The sequence below is a fragment of the Pleurodeles waltl genome, chromosome 3_1 (assembly GCF_031143425.1).
Source record: "Pleurodeles waltl isolate 20211129_DDA chromosome 3_1, aPleWal1.hap1.20221129, whole genome shotgun sequence".
NCBI classification, from domain to species: domain Eukaryota; kingdom Metazoa; phylum Chordata; class Amphibia; order Caudata; family Salamandridae; genus Pleurodeles; species Pleurodeles waltl.
In genome coordinates, this window is record NC_090440.1 from 419,790,989 (window position 1) to 419,815,413 (window position 24,425).

At 41.8% G+C, this 24,425-nt stretch overlaps 1 protein-coding gene across 1 annotated transcript in view; it reads left to right on the forward strand.

Moving 5' to 3' along the window:
- LOC138284183 (aminopeptidase Ey-like) overlaps positions 1–24,425 on the forward strand; it is a 432,258-nt gene that overhangs the window by 94,123 nt on the left and 313,710 nt on the right. The window contains exon 5 of the mRNA XM_069222681.1: positions 16,653–16,807. Within this exon, the coding sequence (XP_069078782.1) occupies positions 16,653–16,807 (155 nt within the window). The remainder of the gene's footprint in view (positions 1–16,652; positions 16,808–24,425) is intronic.

Genomic DNA, 24,425 nt, shown 5'->3' on the forward strand with positions numbered 1-24,425 from the left:
CCTGGTATCAATATCTCTCCTGCCATTTTGGTCCCCAGACTCAGGGGCCCAGAGGTGAGGGACCCGGGTCCAGGAAATAAAACAAGTGCAAGACAAAGTGTCATCTGCTTTCCTTCTCAATCATGCAGCTGTCTTCGTATCTCCTCAGAAACAATGAGAAAGAGAATCATTCAGTGGGAGAGTGATGGAGCCCCGGGACCCAATGGTATCCCTTCCACCTTGTACAAAGAAGACTCAGACATTTGGGCAAAACATCTTTCGGCACTTTACAACTGCATACTCACCACCAACATCATTCTGCAATCATGGAGAGGCTCAATAATCTCCCCAATTTTCAAAGGAATCTCAACCAACGACCCAGCAAACTATCGACTGATTGAACTTCTAGACATCAAGTCTAAAATCTGTGCAGGGATCCTCTTGAGAGAACTTGAAACCTGGGCTGCTGTCAACAACTTTATTCCATTTATCTAAACGGGTTCTTTGAAGGGGTAGGCCCAACTGCTAATCTTTTGGCAGTATCACTACTATTCGACCAATAGCAGGCAAGCACGGCAAAAACTCCCTCTTCTTCTCCTTCATAGACTATAAAGCAGCATTTGATCAAGTGGACAGAGGAACATTTTGGTCTAAGCTTGCAAAATGGGGTATTCCGGCCCACCTGTTAAAAGCGATAGTCCTTCTCCACACCAATACTTGGGTGAGGGTCAAACTAGGTGATGGATCGTACGTTTATAGAAAAATTCCAACCTCTCAGGGTTTGCGGCAGAGATGCATGCTCGCTCCTCTTCTTTTTAACCTTTTTTTCGCAGACTTACCAGCGAGACTGGACAAGGAGAACTTGCATTCACCAAGACTGGGGAAAACCGCCATGGCATGCCTGATGTATGCCGATGATCTCATTCTATTTAGCCCCACCAAAATAGGTTTCCAGAGGCTACTCAACACAACAACTGAATTTTCAGATGAAAATGCTCTTCTCATTAACCTGGGGAAATCCAAAATCATGTCCTTCAGGGCACCCGCATGGCTGCGGCACCAATGGTACTTGGGCAACAGCAAAATCTAATCAGTCCATTAATATAAATACCTAGGCATTCTCCTTGACTGCAATGGCTCCTTCAAGCCTCACCTTGAAAGCCTCAGCCAGAAATCCATCTCTCTTAAGTTTGCATTTAAGCACGTAAAAAACGCCACTGGCTCTATAACTTACCACTACTAAAAGTCATCCGAGCCAAACTAATTCCAACAATTACAAATGGCAGCAAAGCTTTGAGGGCTAGGGGCATAGAGAACTTCGACAAAATGATTGTTAAGGTCTTCAAGGGGCTATTCAGCTTGGCAAACCGTGCTTCACCGGCACAGGTCTGTTTGAGAATGGCCTTGTCAGTTAGTCTCTAGCAAGAAAAGGGGCAATTGTTAACTTAAGCTATAAACTCAAAACAGCAAGGCAAGGCTGAAATTACTGTGCAACCTATTCCCCTTTTCACCTTTACTTTGAGTCCTCCCTGGGTGCATTGGGCTTGGTTGACCAGCTACCCCAATTTAGCTTGTACCAGGTTGTCAAGCGTGTGACGAAAGAAAGGATTAAGTCTCTCTCACATTTAGTGAACGAAGTTTTATGGAAACAAATCCACGCCTGGCTCGTCTTGTCATCATACAATAGCCTTGTCCCAAAGTCTTACATGAGAGTAGCGGTCAACCCATGGATTAAAGCAGCTTTCATGAAATATTGAATGGGCTGTCTTCCAACGTACGGCCATCTTCCCATGTGGACGCAAAGTAATATGACGGGCACTTGGCAGCTCTGCGGGCTGGCTCCGGAAACACTGATCCATCAGAAATGTCTCTGCAAATGTACTATGATGGAACGCAAAAGGCTCCGACATCCAGTATGACTTCAAAGGGGTCTGCAGAGGAGGTGCATGCCAGTGATTTTGGCTGGATTTAAAGAGGACGATGTGCAGCTTAGCTGCAGGCTGGTGAACATTTTTAACAAAATCGGAAGCCAGCTCCTGGTGAGCGGCCACTTTGTACAAGAAGCAAAGATTATCTATCCATGATCATAATCTGTTTTAGGGCTCTGTAGTCAATATATGGTGAAAGAGCCTCTCTTACTTACAGAAAACAAAGGTGCCCTGGCAGGTGATGAAAACAGCAAATAAAACATTTTCTAAATCCTCAAAAATACTTTTATCTCTCTGTGTCAGTCAAGCTATAAAAATGTCTAAAATAAACAATTGTGCTAGGTTCAATTGGTTTCCTGCATTTACAGTCCATGACCTTAGACTTAGTAAACAGTAGACCAAGAGTGCTATATTGCAGTGGTACTGAAGAAAGGGTAAGCACTATTAAATTGGATGTGGAATCATTTTTTTTATTGCTTGGTGATCAATAGCTTACTAGTGATCATGACGAAACTGTGACGAAAAGGACATTGTTTGAGTAGACCAACAAACATACAAATTATGCATACTCAGCCAAGGACTACCAAAAATTACAATGTAATTGAGGGAAGCAACAATATCAAAAGGCAACAGTTCCATATGACCCACAAAAGAAACTTGCAACAGAGAAAAGGCCTCTCACAGAGGTACTGAGGTTTATGGTGAGCCATCAACAGTTCAAGTCATTTCTAGACCATGCATAACTGCCTAGGCAATAATGTTCTTAATGGCCCTGTCCAGATGAATGTTCCTGTATCTCCATGTGCAAGGTATTTCCATAGTGCAAACTACTCAAAAGGCTGTGCAGCGCTGAAAAAGGTCAAAGACTAATATAGCGAACAAGTGATAGGAAAGGTAGACGAGTTTTGGACATCTAATGAATTGTGAAGTAGTCTTCTTTAAAGAACTGAGACTTCAATTCTTTCCGAATTAGGAGCAGTGTTAGGGTGCTCCAGATGGATAAAGCAATGCAGCTCCAAATCCTGGGTGCACAGATGGAAAAGGCCTGCTGCTTTGTTTTTGATTTTTTACACGTCTTACTCCCCAGTCTATGTGGTGTCCTGGCTGCTGGTGTGCAGAGAACCATCAGAGATGATGTGTTTGTCTGCAAAATAAGATTTGGTCCAGGCGGTGATGGCTGTGTAAATGAAGAAACTGGTTTTGAAGGTGGTGCGGGTTGGCAAGGGTGCCAAAAAGTGAAAATCAGGATGGGAATGATGTAATCATATTTCTTCAAGCCCTGGATAGAATACCATTAAAAGGGATTATTGTGAAGTCTAGGAGACCATGAAGCAGGGTATTATCACCATACAGATGTGACAGCATACAGACTTGAACAGCAGTTGTGAAAGTGCTTTCAGGGACAAAAGTTTTTACGTTTTTCTTATCTTTTTTTAGAAGAAAGAGTCAGGCAGTCAGATTTTGTTCCTTGAGGGCGAGGTTGGGGCCCAGCGTGAATCCAAGTGACTTGGCATTTGGTGAAAATTGGGGTTTAAAGCCATTGAGGTTTAGGTGACAGAGTCAGGTTTGTACTATTTAGTGGTAGTTGTTCTTGGAAAATATCAGGAATTCTGTCTTATGTATATGAAGTTTCAGGTAAAGGCCTGACATCCAAGTTTGGATGATGTGTAGGCAGTGTTGGAGGCAATGGCTGTGTGAAGCAGAGGACACTTTCAGGTAGAGTTGTGCATTATCGGTATAGTGGTAAATCTTGATGCTGTCATCTGTGAGTAAAGTACTAAGCAACTCTATATAGAGTTGATGATGGCAGGAGATAGTATCTATGGTAAGAAGGGCATGCATCATCTACAATAAATAAGATAGTAGTATTTCTGCTGAATTGTCATCTAAATCTAGACTGGTATAGATGGTTGTCATTGATGTGGTTTTGGAGTTGATAATAGTCTGTCGGTTTTTTTAATGATAATATTGATGAACGCTAGGTGAGTGATGGGCTGTAGGTGGTGAGGTTATCATGGCAAGTGTAGGTTTCTTTGGGAGTGGGACGATCTGACCTGTCTTGAGAGGTTGTGGGAAGATGCCTTGAGTGAGAGAGGCATTGATAGTGGTGAGAAGGAGTAAGCAAGTGTTCCCAAAGAGAGTTTTGATTAAGGATGAGGTTAAGAGATCATCATCACCATTGTTTGTTGGCTGAAGTGCAGTGATCCCTATTCAAGCACCAACCTCAGTTCCCAATTAACTTAGGCTTAACCCACTGGTACCTTAGCACAAACGTAGCCAGGTTTAATTTAAAGGCAATGTGTAAAATATGTATGCAGCACACAAACAGTAACAAAGTGAAAACATAACGGAGGAAAAATCCCACACCAATTAAGATAAATAGAGTAAACATTAACACATTGTCACCACAATCACAAAAATCCAATCAGTAGAATTAGAGCTACGAATTTTTGAAGTTTTAAGTGAAATCTAGAGTGTAAAAGATCAAGGCGCCAACATGGACATCCAGACGAGCAAGACTGGGTCAAAGTTGAACACTGTAGCCAACCGTGATAGAGCATGGGCTGGATACAAAGAGTCGATTGGGCCCAGTCATTGTTTACCTTAGCTTAGCATGAAAGCAGCATCACGATTGGTCTAAGCTGCTTGGACTGCCGCTCAGATATAAACCTGGGGTCTGTGCAGTTTCTCAAGCCTGGCTGTGGACACAGCTGGGCTGGAGAAACCTAAGTGCACAAGTATGTTTGGCCGGCCTGTGACGGATGGTTAAACACACATGAGCAATTCGGTGCACTGTTTCATCCTCCCCCCCACCACTGGACTGGTGGCTGAGCCAGCAGATGAAAAATGAAATACTATCAAACTATTGTTTCTCTCCTGGCTCTTGACCAGGAGGGTGATGCTTCTTAGCCATTGTGAAGGAGCCGTCCCTGTTTGCATGCTTCAAAATGTTCCTTGCTAGGCAATCATGATACTTAATTACTGCAGATGGTACCTTGTTGTAAATATATTGGAACTTATCATGCTTTCATCAGGTGTTGATTTCAAAAAAGCTTTAAAGTATTTATGCAGCACACAAACCGTAACAAAGTGAAAACACAACAGAGGAAAAATCCCACACCCATTAAGAAAAATAAAGTAAACGATAACACATTATCACCAAAATGACTAAAATTCAATCAATAGAATTAGAGCTATGTTTTTTAAAGTTTTAAGTGAAATCTGGCGCTTAAAAGATCAAAGCGCCTACATGGACATCCAGACGAGCAAGACTGGGTGAAAGTTGAAAACTGTAGCCAACCGAGATAGAGCATGGGCTGGATGCAAATAGTCGATTGGGCCCAGTCATCTTTTACCTTAGTGCTTTCATTTCTTTCTCTCTGTTTTGCTGTCGTTTATAACGTCATACCTGCTTAAAGCAGTGTCCAACAGGTTACACCATGTATATCTTTGGTTAGGAATTACTTTTCCAAGTCATAGTAAGCAGAAGCGGTTTTTCCTCACCTCTATCGACTTCATGGTTGTATAAGGGTAAACAAAATCGACCTCTGTCTACCTTACCTTAGTTACAGACAACACTTGGGCTCGTTTTCCTCAGGTCTAGGCAACTCTGAGCCATAATATCATGTTAACAAAGACTCCGTGGGTCTTGCACAAGCTCTGCTGTTCAGCTCATTGTCATGTACCCTGTGACAATGAGCCTTCCTGGATGGGGGCCCAAAATAGCCTTTGGCGTGGGAGACAGTGAGAGCACGTTTTCCCCTACTCACTCAAAATAAGGATGCTGGGAATACCAAAAAGTAGACTGCCTTGAATGCCAAGCCTACTCTCTAATAGCTGCCCTGATAAATGCTAACAATGTGATAGTTTCATTTTGGAAACCTATGTGTCCTAGGTGTAAGTGCGAGGTGCTTTTTTCCCCCTCTTGTGCCCACACTTTAATTTAAAAGAAACGAAAGTGATGGCCATGCAGATTTAAATTGAGTATACAAGTTGAAGTTCCCTTAAAAGACAAACTATCTCATACGTTCTAGTTCACAAGATGTGAGCAGAACAGCTTGGAACATCAGAATTAATTGGAGAAATGCTGTAGTTTGTATTTTAAGTAGAAAGGTACAGTAGCATGCACTCTAAATGCGCAATATATATAATTTACTATACATATAGTTGAATAATGATGCAAATAATTGTTACTAATGATTATCATCATCAAAGAGAGCTGTCACTTCACTAAAGTCAGTTGCATCCATTTTATTATTAACACAAGAATGACATCTTGAGTTGATCCTGTAGAATTACAATCTTTCACCGTGCACCGGAAATACAGGCATTGACAGTGCGTGCATAATATTTTAAAAGAATTGCTTCTTGTCACTAGCTGGTTACACGTGGGTCTCTACAACACATGATTGAATCTATCGAGCAGTCTTTTACAATTCAAACCTTGACCTGCAAATTACACACACCTACGACAGCAATTGGGCTAGTACTAGAAACTGAGTCCTGCTATACAAACAACGTTGCAGTGAATGGGTACTGCCTTAACCCACCCTGTCTTAACCCACTGCTTTAACTTGCTGATAAATTTAGCCAGCAGATATTGGGGGTCATTCTGACCCTGGCGGCCGGTGACCGCCAGGGTCACCGACCACGGGAGCACCGCCAACAGGCTGGCGGTGCTCCCAAGGGCATTCTGACCGCGGCGGTTCAGCCGCGGTCAGAAAGGGTAAACCGGCGGTCTCCCGCCGGTTTACCGCTGCCCCATTGAACCCTCCATGGCGGCGGAGCGCGCTCCGCCGCCATGGGGATTCAGACACCCCCTACCGCCATCCTGTTCATGGCGGGAAACCCGCCATGAACAGGATGGCGGTAGGGGGTGCCGCGGGGCCCCCGTAAGAGGGCCCCACAAAGTATTTCAGTGTCTGCTTTGCAGACACTGAAATACGCGACAGGTGCAACTGCACCCGTCGCACCCCTGCAACTACGCCGGCTCAATTCTGAGCCGGCGTCCTCGTTGCAGGGGCATTTCCGCTGGGCCGGCGGGCGCTCTTTTGGAGAGCGCCCGCCGGCCCAGCGGAAATGTTTGAATGGCTGCCGCTGTCTTTTGACCGCGGTGCGGTCATTTGTCGGCGGTACCTTGGCGGACGGCCTCCGCCGTCCGCCAAGGTCTGAATGACCCCCATAGTCATTTAGATGGTACAGCGGGTTAAACGTCCTACCTGTGGGCAATCAAAAGGCGACAGGTTATAACTATCTGATGTTTTCATGCTTCTAAAGTTGTGATACAAAGTACCACTCATTTGGATGATATTAACATCAATTATGTAATAGTGCTATTGCACTGAAAAGTGGTGTCACTTTTTCAAAGTCTAGATTTTGTTTTAATCAAAGGTCTTGAATCCAGGTAGTTTGGCTGAACTGAGCCTTAGGCCCTAATAGCACGACGGGTAGAGACCCGAGTCAATGAGTTAATTACCCACCTAGTCAGTTAGAGGGTCATTCTGACCCTGGCGGCCACCGACCACGGGAGCACCGCCAACAGGCTGGCGGTGCTCCAACGAGCATTCTGACCGCGGCGGTTCAGCCGCGGTCAGAAGCGGAAAGTCAGCGGTCTCCCGCTGACTTTCCGCTGCTCGTTTGAATCCTCCATGGCTGCGGAGCGCGCTCCGCAGCCATGAGGATTCTGACCCCCCCTACCGCCATCCTGTTCATGGCGGGAAAGCCGCCATGAACAGGATGGCGGTAGGGGGGGTCGCGGGCCCCTGAGGGCCCCGCAAAGTATTTCAGTGTCTGCCTTGCAGACACTGAAATACGCGACGGGTGCCACTGCACCCGTCGCACCTTCCCACTCCGCCGGCTCGATTACGAGCCAGCATCCTCGTGGGAAGGTCGTTTTCCCCTGGGCTGGCGGGCGGTTTTTCAGCAACCGCCCGCCAGCCCAGGGGAAAACTCGTAATACCCGCCGCGGTCTTTTGACGGCGGCGCGGTATTTTGGAGGGCGGCATCCTGGCGGGCGGCCTCCGCCGCCCGCCAGGGTCATAATGAGGCCCTTAGTCTCTTTCATCTCTCCTAATTCTCCTCTAGTCCATTTGGCACCAGGAAAGCCCGCACGGTGATTGAGCTATGTTTGCCATATGCTCTTTTGACACACAAACTGGATATGCCCTTTTGACACACAAACCAATGCAAAATGCTGAGGGTGTGGCCACGAAGTTACAGATAATTAAAAAGTAACCTGAGTCTCATAGCTGGACACTGATTGAAAAGTAAATATAAAATGCTAGGTTTGAACAGACTTTTACGATCATTTTTAAGATAAGATATTACAATTTTTGTACTTCTACCAATTATCAATTCAAGTAGGGACAACACTTGACACGAGGACCCTCACTAAACTTTCAAAGATTAAAAGAAATACGGAATGACTGGGACACCGGAATTGAGGCGTATTACTGGCTTTTTTCGGAGATGTGGGACTAGCCCAAGAGCATTGTGTGGTGCGACTGTCTGCTGATATATGTTCCCTTGTAATCACCTAGATATTAAGGGGCATACCTTTACTCAATTTCCATCGAATGTGAGTCATTTATTTAATGCTCATTTAGTGCAAAACGAACTCCATATTTATATTTTGACATTGGAGATGTCTAACTTCAAAATATTGGAGTTTGCACCATTTTTTGGATTCGCATGAACCTACCTAGCTTCAATGAGATGCAAGGTAGGCGTTCCCATCTAAAAAATAGAGCTAGCCCCATATTTATCCCCTATGCTAAAATTACGTACAAGTGGGAGGTGGGGTTAAGTAATGGTGCAAAGCTTGCTTTGCAGCATTATTTAACACTTGTGTCAGACCAGGCATTAGGGGACCTGTGGTCCCATTTCCATGGTTAAACACCATGGAACGGGTCCATAGGTGCTCTCTTCAAGCCTCAGGACCACCCCCAGCCACACCAGAGGGACACCAGAGGATGGGGGATCCCATCCCAGGTAAGTAGGGTAAGTAGAGGTAAGTATTTTTTTAAAAATTAAACTGCATTCTGGGGCCCAACTTGGGGCCCCGTGCATGGCACAGGGTGCAATGGCCATGCCCAGTGGACACTGGTCCCCTGTGCTGGCCACTGGGGTGGTGGGCATGATTACTGTCTTTTAAAAGACAGGAGTCATGTGGTATGGATGGTTTTGCATCAGAAAATGATGCTAGGCTGGTGAGAGGCATTTTTTTGCCTCTCACCAGTCTAATGTCATTTTTTGGTGCAAAACCCCCTTCTCCCATACCGCCACCCCCACCCAGCTAATGTCATTTTTTTCATGCTAGCCCAACCTTTGCACCGGCTTGCGCCATTCCATAAATATGGCACCTGGCTGTTGCTCAGGAATGGTGCAAGCCTGAGCTAAACTTTTTGATGCAAATCTGCGTTAGTGCGTTTTTGCATCAAAAAGAATAAATATGCCCCTAGGTATTTACTCACATGAATTATTGCAGATTGGTAGTGACACTTTCCGAATGAATTATAGATTTACAAAATAACTTATTGGTTTGCTTGTTTCAGGTATACTTTCTGTACAATGTTATATTTAAGCAAAATTGTACTTACAGAGAAAAATACCTATCTGAACTTGGATCTAAAAACGAAGGGGCATATTTACAAGGAACTGGCGCATCATCTTGGATGTGTCAGTTTCCTTGCGTCGCCCTGCGCACCCCTCATTACACCATGGTAACGCTGTATTTATAATAAAGCTCACCATGGCACACTTTAGGATAATAGTGTCAGAATTTTTTACACTATTGTGGTGCTTTGCCCTACTAGCACCAAAAATCCTCAAATACAAAGGTACCTAGAACATTTTGGGGCAGATTTAAGGAATGTGCAGCACCATTTTCCTTGCACCCCTTAGCGCCCCTAATGCCACCATGTGTGCACCGTATCTAAGATACGACGCACCATGGCGCAGGGTAGGGGGCAAAAGCATAATTATTTTTGATGCTAGTGATGTACTATTCAGGGTTAGTGGCAAGATTTTGGTGCTAATCCTAACAGTACATAGGGGCCTGTTGTAAACAATGGTGTGCCCCCTTTGAATGCCTGCTCTGACCAGTCGTTAAAAGTTCTGCAAAAAATGACACAAAGAAAACCGTTACATTTCTTTCCCCCATTTTTTCGGCCCCCCTAATGGGGGAATGCCCCCTTTGTATACATTATGCATGGTGCATGCATAATGTATCGCAAAGGGTTACAAAGTGGAGCAATGCATGCGTTGAGCCACTTTATAAATATGACATGGGGAAAAAGGCAACTTAGTGCTGCCTAAGTGTAAAAAAAAATACACTAAGGCTGCGCTCAAGTGGCGCTAGGCCCTTTTAAATCAGGGCCTTTATTTTTTTTTTATAATTAAACTTAAATTTTCATCACTGTGAAAAATTTGCAATGGGACATTATTTATCCCTATAACGGTCATATTATGTAGTTTAAAGATATATTACAGTTTGACGAGTACATTATATTTGTTAAATATGAAGTTAGTTAGATGATAAGTGCCAGTAATACATTTCTTTTCATTGAACTTGGATTTCTCCTCAGTTACCCCTTCGTAGGATTCTTTTGATTATTTCAAAAGCTCACCTTTAGCATACCACCTTCTCGTCTTCTGACTCACCACTAGAGCAGCAGTATTTATGATTTGTGAAGACTATTGATATATTTACACTATTTGTAATTTTATCTCTATATACACTTTTCCAGTGGATCATATATTCCATAAATTACAAAGCTGATTCTACAATTAATACATGTTCATTGTCTTCTTTTGATGAAACACCAATATATGTATGGTGAATGCATTGCACTTTCTGAATCTATGTTGTCCTATTACAAGATGTCAGCCCCAATTTTCATTAAGAGAAACACATTTCTGACGAGGGTCTAGATATATAGGTACCCTTTTGTTTATTCATGTAAATCACATTCTAAGTGCAATTACTGTTTTTTCTAATCATGTTACCGTTAAGTGAGACAGCAGAACTAACTATTAAACATGCTCACAATGGAGGAGTGATCGTGATTTTGGAAACTAAGAATGAGAATTAGACATACTCTTCTGAACTTTGGAGGTGCTCCAGTCCTTTGCTGCAGAAGAATATGCAGAACTTGAGCACCATTTGGTGTGAAACGCTACTTCTGCGATGCACTACGCAAAACAGGCAAGCTGAGTCAAGACAAAGTATATTGCCCAGAATGTCACGGACTTCTTATGAAACTGAAAATGGCAGCAGCCATCTGGCATCCATAGAGAAAAAGATTCTCATGCAGCGACGGCAGCCACCAATCTCATTGGGAGGGGGGTGGTGGGGGGAAGGAGACAAAAAAAAATACAAAATAAAATAAACTTTCATCGATGGTGCAGACTCCCGCCGTCTCCTGCAGCCTCAGTCCTCTTCCCTCAATGTGGTGTCCCAGCATTCACTGAGACACCAGCACAAGTTCCCCAGCAATCCTGTCCCTGCTTTCATGCTAAACTTAGCATGATAGCAGCATCAGGATTGGTCTAAGCGGCTTGGACTGCTGCTCAGACATAATCCTGGGGTCTGTGCAGTTTCTCCAGCCCGCAGCCGGGCTGGGGAAACCTAAGTGCGCATGTATGTTTAGCCGGCCTGAGACGGATGGTTAACACACATGAGCGCTTAGGTGCACTCTCTCCTCCTCCCCCTCCTACCTCCTTTGGCCTGGCCCACCCCTCCCGGCACTCCTGGCTGAGCCAGCAGATGAAAAATAAAACAATATCAAACTATTGTTTTATTTTTCATCTCCTGGCTCTTAACCAGGAGCGTGATGCTTCTTCGCCATTGTGAAGGAGCCATCCCTGTTCACATGTTTAAAAATGTTCCTTGCTAGGCAATCATGATACTTAGTTACTGCAGATGGTACCTTCTTGTAAATATGTTGGAATTTATCACACTTTCATCAGGTGTTGATTTCAAAAAAGCTTTTTGGATTACACTTGAGATCACAGATTTAGACTGATGTATTGAAGTCATCCTTCCTAGGATTGCAAACTCTGTTGTGACATTGTCACGTGGCCTAGGATTTCAATCCCTATTGTACTCTAGTCATCATTTCTGGGTTTATGAAATCTATTAAACTTGTTCACCTGAGTAACTAGTGAATCCTCAGCTTGTCCAGCCTTTTCTTTATTTTACTTGAATTAGATACGATATGAGGTATTTCCAGTTGAAGGGAGGTAACCACTTACTGTCAGGAGTGAAACATAAAAAAATGTGTATTCATTATGTTAAAGATGATGAATTATGTATATTGAGAGTCAATTGGATCACACTTGATATACAATGGAGTAAAGGCAGTTATCTATATAGGAACATGTATCACAGTTCAGGTTATCCCTTGCATCTATTAAAAAGGTTTTGTGTTCAGCTTTAGGAAGTCAGAGTTTTCACAAACCGCAGACTGTCAATTACACAGAGATGTATCATGTGTTGTAGTAGAAATAGTGAACAGTAATGTAATTAGAAAAAGGGCCTCATTATATGTCAGGCATTCATAAGACCACCAGACTCACAATGGCGGTTGAACTGCCACACTTCTGGTGGTCTGACCACCATATTACGACTCTGCCAAGGTACCGCTGCCACAGCCAGAAACAGGGTTCTCAACAGGGTGGTGATGGTCTGAGATGTGGTCAGCCATGGGCACACTGAGTTCAGCGCCACTATGCTGATCACAAGAACCCCTTTCCCCAAGCCATTTTATGGCGGGTCCCCATCATGAAAAGGCTGGCTGAAAGGCAGTGCTGGGGGCCACATGGGGGACCCTGCACTTCCAATGACCATGCCGGGGACAGTGCATGCCTCTCCTCGCCCCTCACACTTGGAATACGCACTGTCTGCTTCGGCAGAGAGTGTGCATTCCGAGGGTGCTGGGGGGCCCTTCTGCTCAACCGCATTGGCCTGGACTCCATGAAGAGCCAAGGCCAATGCAGCTGCACTGTTTACACTTGGCTGACTGGCAATTATGGAGGTTTTCACAGGTCAGTCCAGTGGAAAGATCATAATAGCGGCAGGGGGAGACTGCCAGCTCTGCAGCGGTCACCCCCCCCCATGGGGGCTTGTGGGCTGACAGTCATCCCGCCAACCTTGTAATGAGGCCCTAAGAGATATATATCTTGTTGTGTCAGTGCCTCTTCCACGAAGGCTGAGCCCAGCAGAAACAACAAACAGAGTGAAACTATCCAGTGTCTCTCTTTCTCTCTCTTGTCCCATTTCATTTTCGTAGGCTCTACTCCAAAGAACCTGGAGAAATGCATGCTTGATTGGCACTCAAAAACCTTTCCTCTTTTAAGAAGGAATATTTTCCTCTGCCAAAAGTGAGTAGTATTAGCAATGTTTGACCTGGCATAGTATATTTCGACAAGGTCAGCTTTCAGGTAGCAGAGAACTACAACACAGGAACTCCATTTAATGAGATTAAGTGGAAGTAAGCAGTTCATAGCCAATAATGTTCCCATCTGGAAGTGTTAAAAATTTGAATTCGAAGCCATCTTAACCTGAATCAGTATGAGGAGTATGAGGTGTGAACTTAAAATTCATCTTTGAATACCTTGAATCAGAGATTGTTTTTTTTTGTCCTTTGGATACATGAGAAGAAAGGTTGACAACACAGTAAGGCTTAAATATAAGACAATGTGTAAAGTACTATTTAAGCAGTACTCAAACAGTAATAAAGTCAAAGCACAACACTTGAAAAAACAGTTTACAAAAACAGAGAATGTTTTAATGAAGATAATGACACCACCAAACACCCTGGCTTTGGCACCAGCTTGAAGAAAGTGACAAAAGGAAGGCAGGTCTAGATGTGAGCTTCATCACCCAGTGACACAGTGGGCCACCTTTAAAGCTCTGGGAGGGGGGGCAAGCCCCTAGGCCATCCAGTCAATGGAGGAGCCCACTTCCCACACCCAGACCCTTTGTCCCACAGTGTGGAAGTAGTATACATCTGACCACAGGGGAGCCATCACAGGTCCGGTGACAGTTGAACACTGGCAAAAAGGTATTTTGGTTTTGAGGCAGGAAAATGACAACTTTCAATAAGTGTTATTGCCAAAATAGTAATGTAAAATCTGACTCGGCCATTAAGTTAGATTTATATTTCCAATAAAATGAATCCTTGAATTAATGTTCTAGCTGCTCCCAGACTGATATTCAGCATTATTATGGTGTTATAGTATAACCCATTGTTTCTCAATGGGAGATCCAGCCTTGCCACAGTGAAAAACAATCTTTGCATTTTTCACTGCCAAGACATGTAAATTATTAAATATGCATGTCCTACTTTTTAGATAACATGTACCATACCCTGTGGGCATTAAAGGTCTCCTTAATGAGTGAAATATAAGTACTAAAAAGACAGGTGTAGGCCTGGCTAGAATGAAAGTTTATAACTGCACACCCAGGCTGCAGTTGCAGACCCGAAGACATGTCTTACAGTGATAAATTTGTTAAAGGCACTGTGAGTGCTTCAACCCACTTTCAGCCTTTAATTTACCCACCCTGGATGGAAGTGGTCCCATATACTATGGACTTACAAGTGAATTAAAAGTGCCAATTAGAGGTATGACAAGTGTACCATGTTTAGAGAGCACAAGCATTGTATTACTGTTTAGCAGAAGTCAAGTTCTATGAGTCCTATGGCAAGCAAAAGCAAGTTCAGAAATAGGAGGCACAAAATTGGGGTCATTCCATGCAGAAGATGGTCATTTCCAATTATTAAGACCTACACCATATATTAAAGCATTACACAGATGTACCTTACTTCATTTCACAAGTGATGTTAAGGGTAGTATGTAGCAGATATAGAATAGGAGCCACTTGCAAGACAGTTAAAGGAAAAGTACAAACCAAGAGGATATCCAGGCCAGATTACTGGAAGAATGTGCAGATGAACTTTGGGAAGTGTTACTAGCAATGAGATAAAATAAACCAGCAAAGTTAAACCAACCAAGTTAAGAATAGAATCAGTATCAACATATAATCAAAACATACTATAAAATGAGTAACGAGTTCAAGCACTTGTTATCTAAGAATGGCTTTTAATATCTTAAATAAGGCACAAGCCAATGATTAGAGATATTAACATGTGCATTTAGAAGAGTATATGCAGTAGGATGCACATTAGTAAATACATAGGTAAAACGTCCTATCTGTATGAAAACTTCAAATGTAATCCTCTACAAGGCCACTATATCTGCAGAGCGTGTAGTGTAGATTCATAAAGACAAAGGAGTTTCAATATAAGAATAACATAAGAATATTTCAAAACCATACTAACTTTAGTATTAAATTTGAGGTTTACATGAATATATGCTACTGTGGAAAACTGCATTTTAGTCAGATTCCAAGAAAGGTAAACGAACAAATAATTGTACACCAACCAGCCTTAACAAACTATAGAGAAACTGCTCCCATAGTCAGACACTTTTTCTTTAGAAAAAAGAGATGGCAAACATGAAAGTCAAAGGCTGGTAATTGAAAACAACCAGTAGCAAACAAATAGGGAAGATATCTTATTTCACCTTACTAGTCAGATGATCGTAGAGCTGGCATTCCCTTCTTCCTCTTTAGTGTGACACATAAAGAGCCTGGTGAGGCACAGGCCAGTTCAAGAAGTTCAGCAAGTAGCCAAATGAATGTGAACCTGCTGCATCTGACTCAGCACCCAACTGCTAGAGGAACCCTAGAATGAAGTAGTCAGAGAACCAGTCTAACTGGCAGAGCCTGGAAGCAGAAGCCAAGTGATAGAGGGTTTGAGGGACACATAATGGTGTGGAATGATCAAGTAACTGAATACATCTTGGCATAGGAAGGACAACGAGGCCTGTATAAACTGGAGCAGAAGTGAGCAGTGGTAAACCTGCATGACAACAATCAATGGGGCAGATGCAAAATTGTCGAGCTTGCAAACCAGACCCAGTAATTTGCAGAGGGGGGTTGATATTGGATGGTCTTGAAGTGGAGGCAGACCAAGACCGGGATCTGTCAAGCTTAGTGGAGTCCACAGCAGGTGGCAGAGGGTATGTTGGTTGTCAGGGTGGCAGCAGGTAACAGTTGTTTGGGAATTAAATTAATGATGGCAATGAATGTGGTGGGAATGTCTAGATATAGAAACGTATAGTGATATGGATCTAAAATAGAGAGAGGGATAATGACGTTGGACAGTCTAGAAGGAAGGGAGACCCAGCCTAATGACCCGCACATATGGTGTGACAGCATGGTGCAGTGTAACATGGCCTGATCCACTGTAAAACATCAAGGCAAATCAAAAAGAGTGGATTAGTGGAGGCAAGAGGCAGGGAGGCTTGTAGTAGAGGACAGTTGCAGAACAGTTATTGCTTTGTACTTCTCAGCGTGCTCATCAGAAGACACCTTAGGATGGTCCTTAAATATCTGATACAGTGATTATGTCTTTGAATTTATAATTGGGCATACTGAGAAATCACAAAACACTCATTAGTTTATTTAAATGTAACCTTTTCTGGATAAGTAATTGAAGGTCAAAGGCAATTACTTTACTATAATAATGTTTCTGTGAGTTGATTAATGCTTTCATTGCAGACTGGGGTGTGCAAAGGAACAATGTCCTGGTACTTGTTGGATAGGTTGACCACCAACTCCATTAACAAGTCAAAAAATAAATGGTTTTTATTTGCTAATGAGGATGCTTCTTGTTACAGAACAGATGGCAATTCCGGACTTCAGTGCAGGAGCCATGGAGAACTGGGGCTTGATCACATACAGAGAGACAGCACTCTTGTTCGACCCATTGGAATCATCAATTGCAAACAAAGAGAGAGTGGTTACAGTGATAGCACACGAACTCGCTCATCAGGTAGTGTATGTATATGTTCAAATGTGCTTTCACATGAGTTTTGTGTGTTTAGGGATTTCTTACAGTAATACAGATCCTTACAGTTATTGTGCGGTGATGCACCTGTGACAGTTTAACTAATTTTGAAGTTTGAATAATTGCATTTTTTAATCCCTTCTGAAATTCTTTGGGAAAGAAAGATATAGAAGAGGTAAATCATATATCTGTGATGTACATATACATGTTGAGGAAATTGTTGCACTTGTAAATGATTTTTTGTAAGCTTGTCCTAGTGCAAGTATTGCAAAATGAGCACAAAACGTGTCAAAGCAATCATTGTGGCTGCCTGTTAAGAATGGGATAAACCGGCATGGCTTATTATACGGTGTGGCGAGGAAAATCCTGGAAAATGTGGTCTGGTGGGACGCAGTCACTGGACACATAAATCCAATTCCAAATAATCAATTTATTAGCAAATCATGCAGATTGAAAAAGGAAAGCCTACCATATGGCCTTATGATATCATAGGTCACACCTGCAACAGTTATAGTCAAACTCAGACATACACTTACCATAAAACATTTGCATTTCTTTAGAGATTGAGGATGTTATTTAGATTGGTGGATGTGGGACATTGGCTAATGTCTCGCACCACTCCAGTTTTATTGCATCTCAATAGAGGGCCCCATTTTTTCCAGAGTTCCGACAGTCACTGAAGACCTGGCTATTCGGCTAATCAACTGGACCCTGCCAGCATCTGAGTAACCTCATGGGTGACAAGAAGAGGTCTAGAAATCTACTGCTTGATAGACTGTTTGCATATATAGGTATACACTCTAATTAGAATAGACAACTATCTGACATGTTATTTTTTTTCAGATGTGTTCAGTCCTCTACACTCTAAACAGTTTAATAATTCGATACTTGTTGCAATGCATGCCACAGACAGGCCATTCCAGTGCTTAAAATTTTATACTGAGCACATGGTGCGGGTAACTGATCACATAAAGTGTTACAGTCAAGTAGCTAGGTCTAGCTGAATTGGGTTGGCTTTTTCAGAAATGTGGGGGAAACCTGAATCTTCAGCCCAGTGGCAACACACATTTGGCAGGTTTGTCGCTGTCCTCAGGAGGTTTTTGGAGGCAAAAGGTTTCTAAGTGCCAGGTTTTCTCAGGATGTTAGAAAGAGTACGCTTTAACACATCACAAGGTTGCAGGACCTCAGACTCACTCCAGGAGAAACCAGCAGTAGGGTCAAGGGCAGGTCCATTTGGAACAGGCCAGCCTGTCAGTTGCATAAAAGCCTTCTTGTACCTCGTTGCGTCCCTGTGGCTTGAACAGAAGGTCACCCTTGTGACCCTTGGAGCTCCCTTTTTTGACCTGGCTACAAGAGGGTGCAGGGCTCTTCTCAGGTTTCAGGCAGACGGTTCAGTCATCTTCTGATATTCTGTTTTAATGGCTTCAAGCACACAGGGAAGCCAGAAGATTTCTCATTTTTCATACTTAATTGTTCCAAACTTTATTTTTTCGTCCCAAGTGTTTAGATGGCTTCCATGTGATTTCGACAAATAAGTCAGTATTTTATAATTAACTTCTCCTCATCCTTGAATCATTGGAAAATGTTGCAGTGCACAAAATGACGCCAACACATCAATCCTGGTTAAATGGCAGCTGACTCCTTCAGGGCTACAATAGATGTGTGCACAAAAATAAGTGTAGAGAGGAGTAGAGGGAGGAGCAAACTCTTATAAGTGCACTCTCACCCTAAATTCGAGATGCAACAAAGTAAAGGAAGCCAATAAAGCACTATGTATCAGACTCCCATATCGGTGCCCTCACCAGAGAAGCCATCATCACCAGGGAAAGACGTAAAGTCTTTAAGTCATAGTGAACAGCATGGCCATGAGAATTAGTAGAATACAACCATGACCAAGTTAAAGGAAAATGCTCATCTTGATACAAAGTAGTGCCCGACACCACCATTAAATTAATACTCTATCCATGAAAGATCTTCTTACCTAGCATTCATTGTTATAAGTGTATCAAAATAACAATGAAAAATAATCCTGTAGTAAAATAGTAAAAACACTACATTATTACCATTGAAACCTATTGCAAAACAGAGGCACATCAAAAAGATATTCAGTGCCATATTTATACTTTTTTAGGGCCGCATATGCATCTTTTTTGACGCAAAAGCAGTGCAAACTTTCGAAATATAATTGAATTTTGCAAATTTGTGCCGCTTTTGCATAAAAAAATGACACAAGTGCGGCGCTAGAAAAGTATAAATATGGGCCTCAGTACCTTGTAATGTAAACAATCCAAACAAATAAAGTGTATGTATGTACCAAGTGTATCTAACCTATCCCACAAGCTGGAAATAAACACACAAATATACCAGTCAAATTACATATCTAGACTCCTGAGTAAAACTACCTCTTGCATTCACCTAAGTAATTCAAAGGTACAGTCTTAAATTGAAACTACTACGTATGTTTATAACTACTATTCCAAGAGAGTATATAAAGGAGGAACAAGCTGTACATATCGCATAAGCAAAACATAGTAATATGTGCACCAGTACATATCACTACCTATTCAAAACTGCACATAAATAAACAATGTGCTTTAAATAGCACCTTCACGTCTGAGCCTACCATCCATGGTAGTAAAGTAATTTTCACTAATGCAAGGTATGGAACAAAAGCAAGGACACAAAAGAAAATGTGTGCTGCACATAAGGTACAACTAAAATTAAACCCTGACATGTACAACTATCCTGTAAACAAGCATTGTACTTAAGATCACATAAGACATAATTGATAACCTACAGAGTAACAAGTTTCAATCCCCATTTGCTCTAAGTATAAATCAAAGAAAATTCACAGGACCAAATGCCTTACTCTGTGTAACGTTCCATGAGGGTATACACAAAGTCTCCCGCTACTTTAAATTGATTTTAAAAAAGACATAATTTCACTTCTTTTTCACATACCTCACCAATGAAGGGGAGAGTACTCCCTGTTGTACTGGGCGTCTGGCCATTCTAAAGTGTGGAACTCGGGTGCCATCTTAAAAGGCCTTAAGTAAAGAACACCATAATCATAGAGTGCTGTGAACCCAGTAAACTAAACGTGTGGGTCTGTACTCCCTCAGTGTGAAAAGCTAGCCCCATATTGAAATCCCTTGGCTATCTCAGAGCATGGTGTTTCGTCTGTAAACATACCCACCATATTAGCAAGAGATTATAAATCATTTCACTGCTGCAAAATGACGCCCCACACTAATAACAGAACAACAGAAACAACAATATCTAATAGATTCATTCTCAGAATTGAACTAAAAAAACGTTTAATGAGAAAAATATAATTATCACAAAATGTCACCCATGATCAATCAGGTGACTGCATTCAAACGGCGGTTGATCCCAAACTCCATCTTACATCAGTACATAATAGAAGGCTATAGTAAACATAGCTATGAATCATCCAAGGCCAAAACAGTGCCAAAAATAAGTCCAAACCATCCGACTAGTATATGCGCAGTCCTATTGTGTTTAATATGGGACAATAGTCAGGTAAATTAAGTCACCATTTTCAATTCATCAACCTCTACTTCTATCACCAAATCACCATCCTACCAATAAAACTATGCACCCCTATATGGTACACCTCAGGTGCTTTCCAAAGCATCTGACATCATCATTGCTCACAGTAACATGAAAAATCCAGACGTAGAATGTATGTAAGAGAACGTCAGTTAAAAAATAAAGACTATATAGAGGTGATTCCTAAGCATAGTGACAGCTAATAAACATCATCAGTGTTCATAGTAACATAAAAAATCCAGAGGTGGAATTTATTTTATAGACAGTCAGTCATAAAGTAAAAAGTATTTAAAGCCAATTCCCAGGAAGAGTGACAGCTAATAAACCCAGCAAACAGTAATCTGGACATCATGCCGCACAGTCTTAGTCTACTTATGTAGAATACATTCATAGAAATTGTTTTTCACAGATCATAGCACATCAAATCAACAGTGAAAATTGTTCATATGTATGGATCCTAAGAAAATTAAAGCAAATGGATACATTGCAAAATGTATCCTGCCTATTCACCCAAAAAATAACGTAATTCATGATCCATATTAAGACCCTCTTTCACTGCCTTCAATCTCAAAAGCCAAAATGCTTCTCATTGTCGAAGCCATAATTTCCGATTACCACCCCTCTGATCAAGTTCTACAGTCTCTATTCCTTGAAATAAGAAACCTTATGTGGACCTTGTTTGTTACATGTCACTGTGTGTAATGAAAATGGGTATATCTTCTCCCCTAAATTGACTGTTCTGAAATGTTCAGCAATCCTGTCATTAACTGATCTAATAGTGCTCCCTATATAAATTTGTTTATATCTGCATACCAAAGAGTAAATCACATAGCATGATGTACAATGTATGTTAGTCCACACTGAGTAGATTGGGCTGTTATTGTAAGGAAATTAAGAATTATCCTTAGCTATCCTACACAAGAAACAGTCATCACATTTAAAGGACCCACTCATTATAATTCTTATTGTTACACCCTTGGGAAAGGTAATACTTAGGTGTGTTGTAATATATGGCTTAATCAACATCATCATTAAGAGGTAACAGTGTCTATTTAGTGCCTTGCTCATGTTCCTAATGCTCCTGTCATATGTGGATATTAGTCAAATCTTTTCTGTAGATTTGGTTGATATTCCTCTGAGTTTGCTAAGTGTCTGTCCTCTGTTCAACTTACATGTCCTAGAGATGCTCCTGTAACCAGTTGTGTGGCATACCCTCTCCTGATAAATCTAGTCTTTTTGTGTTTGAGATGATGTTAAAATTCTACATCTGAATTACAGTTTCTGAGTGGTCTAACCAGTTCATCACAAATGTTTGTATAAACCTATCAATAAATTGTGACAACTTCTGATCTTCTACAGGTCCTGCAAGTGTTCTGAGTAGTTTACTTATATGTAACATTTATGCCTGGCACCTGCTTCTGGGTCACCATCTTGGTAACTGCACTCTCTAAACAATACTTTTCAGTGTGTCTTGGGACACTGAGAGAGACGGGTGCCCTTTTTTAGAAGAGAGCAGTTAGTGTTTTTGTATACAGACTGTTTGACATATTCAAGAAGCATTATTTGAGACAATACTTTACTAACTTTATTAGTACCGGCTAATACATTTGAATAGTACTCCTTAGGGTACACACGTGGTCTCAGTTAATTTGGAAGAACAGACGATGAGTTGAGCAAAAATTACTAGAATTATTTCGTATTGAGTTTCTTCACATATTCCTTGGACTTTGGGGTGGCCACGAAATTGGCGTGAGTTTGGATTCTCATTCTTGCTTAAGATTATTTGTTTGGATTAAAATGCAGTGCTGCACTTACTGAAGAATTACCCTAATCAACTCCGGACTGTAGAAAGTAGTTTTTCAAGTTGCTCTATATAGTCCTGATGAAGACCCAGCTGTAAGGTTTACTAGTGACCTCATCTATATTGGGTCAAAACGTCGACAATTTTTACATTTAGCTTGGACTGACTTATGTTCCCCACTGTGGGGCAGTACTGTGTACCAACCTGTGTGTCACAGATGGAGTTGCAACTGTTTAAAACTGTAAAAGAGGCTTAATAACTGCTTGCATTTGTTCTTAATTATTTGCTCTTCTGCACAATTTGTTTTGATTTCTTTTCACAAGCACATGAGCACTTCTCTTTTTCTCAGTATTAATCTTTTATTGCAGTACAACCTTTATATAGTGTATAAATGCATAGATGTTTGTCTCAAATGTAATGTGTGTATGAATTAGGGCTTAATGTGTATCATTTTTTCTCAACGTTATAATATTTGTTGTGATTTGTTTTCTCCTTCACTTTGCTTTTCCACAAAGTTAAGGTGAGGTAAGTGTATTCGGTTGGTTTACTTCGAGATATAGGAAAGGTAGGCTGTATTTATTTGTCCTATTATACATTAAAATGTGATTTTGCCATTTATTTGGATATCAAATAAATATAAGAAAGATCCTTTGAACCTTTGAATTATATTTCTAGCTGCTCCCTAACCACAATTAGCATTATTAGATGTAATATTGTAAGCCCAGCATTTTTCCATAGAACAGCCAGCCTTGCCACAGTTGAATGAGCTTTTGGGGCTTTTCCACTGTAAGGATGTGTTTAACATTAAACAATTATATGTTCTTCATTTTTGTTTTTCATTTTTATTTATCTAGTACAACAACTGCAACAAAGTTGCATCATACATAGCACATGGCAGAGTTACATCCAGATTGTCTTTCTAGGCCTACCCAATATCATACCCTCCTGAACGATCAAGGTATAAAGGCCAGTGTCATACACTGACAATGCACCAATAAAAAGTGTGTGCCCTATTTGTTGGAGACCAATGTTTGCCTTGTCATCTTTGTTAAGGGTTTACTGTTATGCGCTGCCAGAGCTGGGTTGGGGTCATGTTGGGAGTTCAAGGGGGTGTCTGTTGGATGTGTCTGCAAATAGGTGAGTCAGGGTTGCCAAATATCTTGAGGCTTGGAAAGGGTGGCAGGAGTTTGGTATATGAGATCAGTCATCCATTACAGTACATACAATATAAAATCCAGTCCTTGATTTGGGTACATGCCTCCTTCCTCAGAGGCATGTCAAGCTTCTCTGAGCTAGTAATATATATGAGGTGGACAGTTCTTTGACATGACTCAGTAATGGTATCAGCGCAGTTAACTACAGGTCTTCTTCTACCATAATAGACAGCACAGTTTGTATTTCAAGCCAATAGGATGGTATTGCCCCACAGGACCATGCCAAGTGTAAACATTCTGCCCCAGACCCCCACATCTAATACACTTATCATCTGGTCTCAGTCCAAACTTGTGCAGGCTGTCAGGGGTAAAGTGAGACATTTATAATGAATAATCTGCAGTTTGCTACTGGAGGATATCTGGCCTTTCTGCAAGCAACAATAATGCCATTGCTCATCAAAGAGGTCAGCTCCTAGTTCTGCTTCCCATCTCTGACAGGCTTTGCCACAAGGGCCAGAGAGTTATACCTGTGCAGAGCGGTAGGGGAGGCCAGATGCTTAGTACCCGTGGTCGGTAGCATGTTACATAGTATGATGAAGGAAAGAGGTTCATCCAGGAAGTCAAAAACAATGGCTCTGATGTCCCTCATGTATTCTGCCTGAGTGAGAAATTATCCATTTCGATAAAGATCTCCCCAGCAACTGAGTCCCCTAGTTTTAAGTGGAGCCTCACCAAGAATTCATGTGTTACTAGCAGCAGTGGGTGATACTCGAGAGGAAGGTGCAAGGAATAAATAGTATTCTTGCCCATCTTGTGACAGAGTCACTCCCAAGCTTTATTTGTATAGGCTACCTTGGAAGTTCACACAGTTGCTTTTTCTAAAGTGATTCCTATGAATGAGGAGGGGGGAACAGGCACCATATACGCATGCAGTACAGCTAAATGGAGAAGAAAAGAGGTAGGATGATGCCAGTGAATTGCATGGTGCATCTGAGCACACAAATAATATAGTTCCATAGCCGGTGCTTCAAACCAACCTTCCTGGAATGGAAGACTAACAGTTCCCCGTTTAATC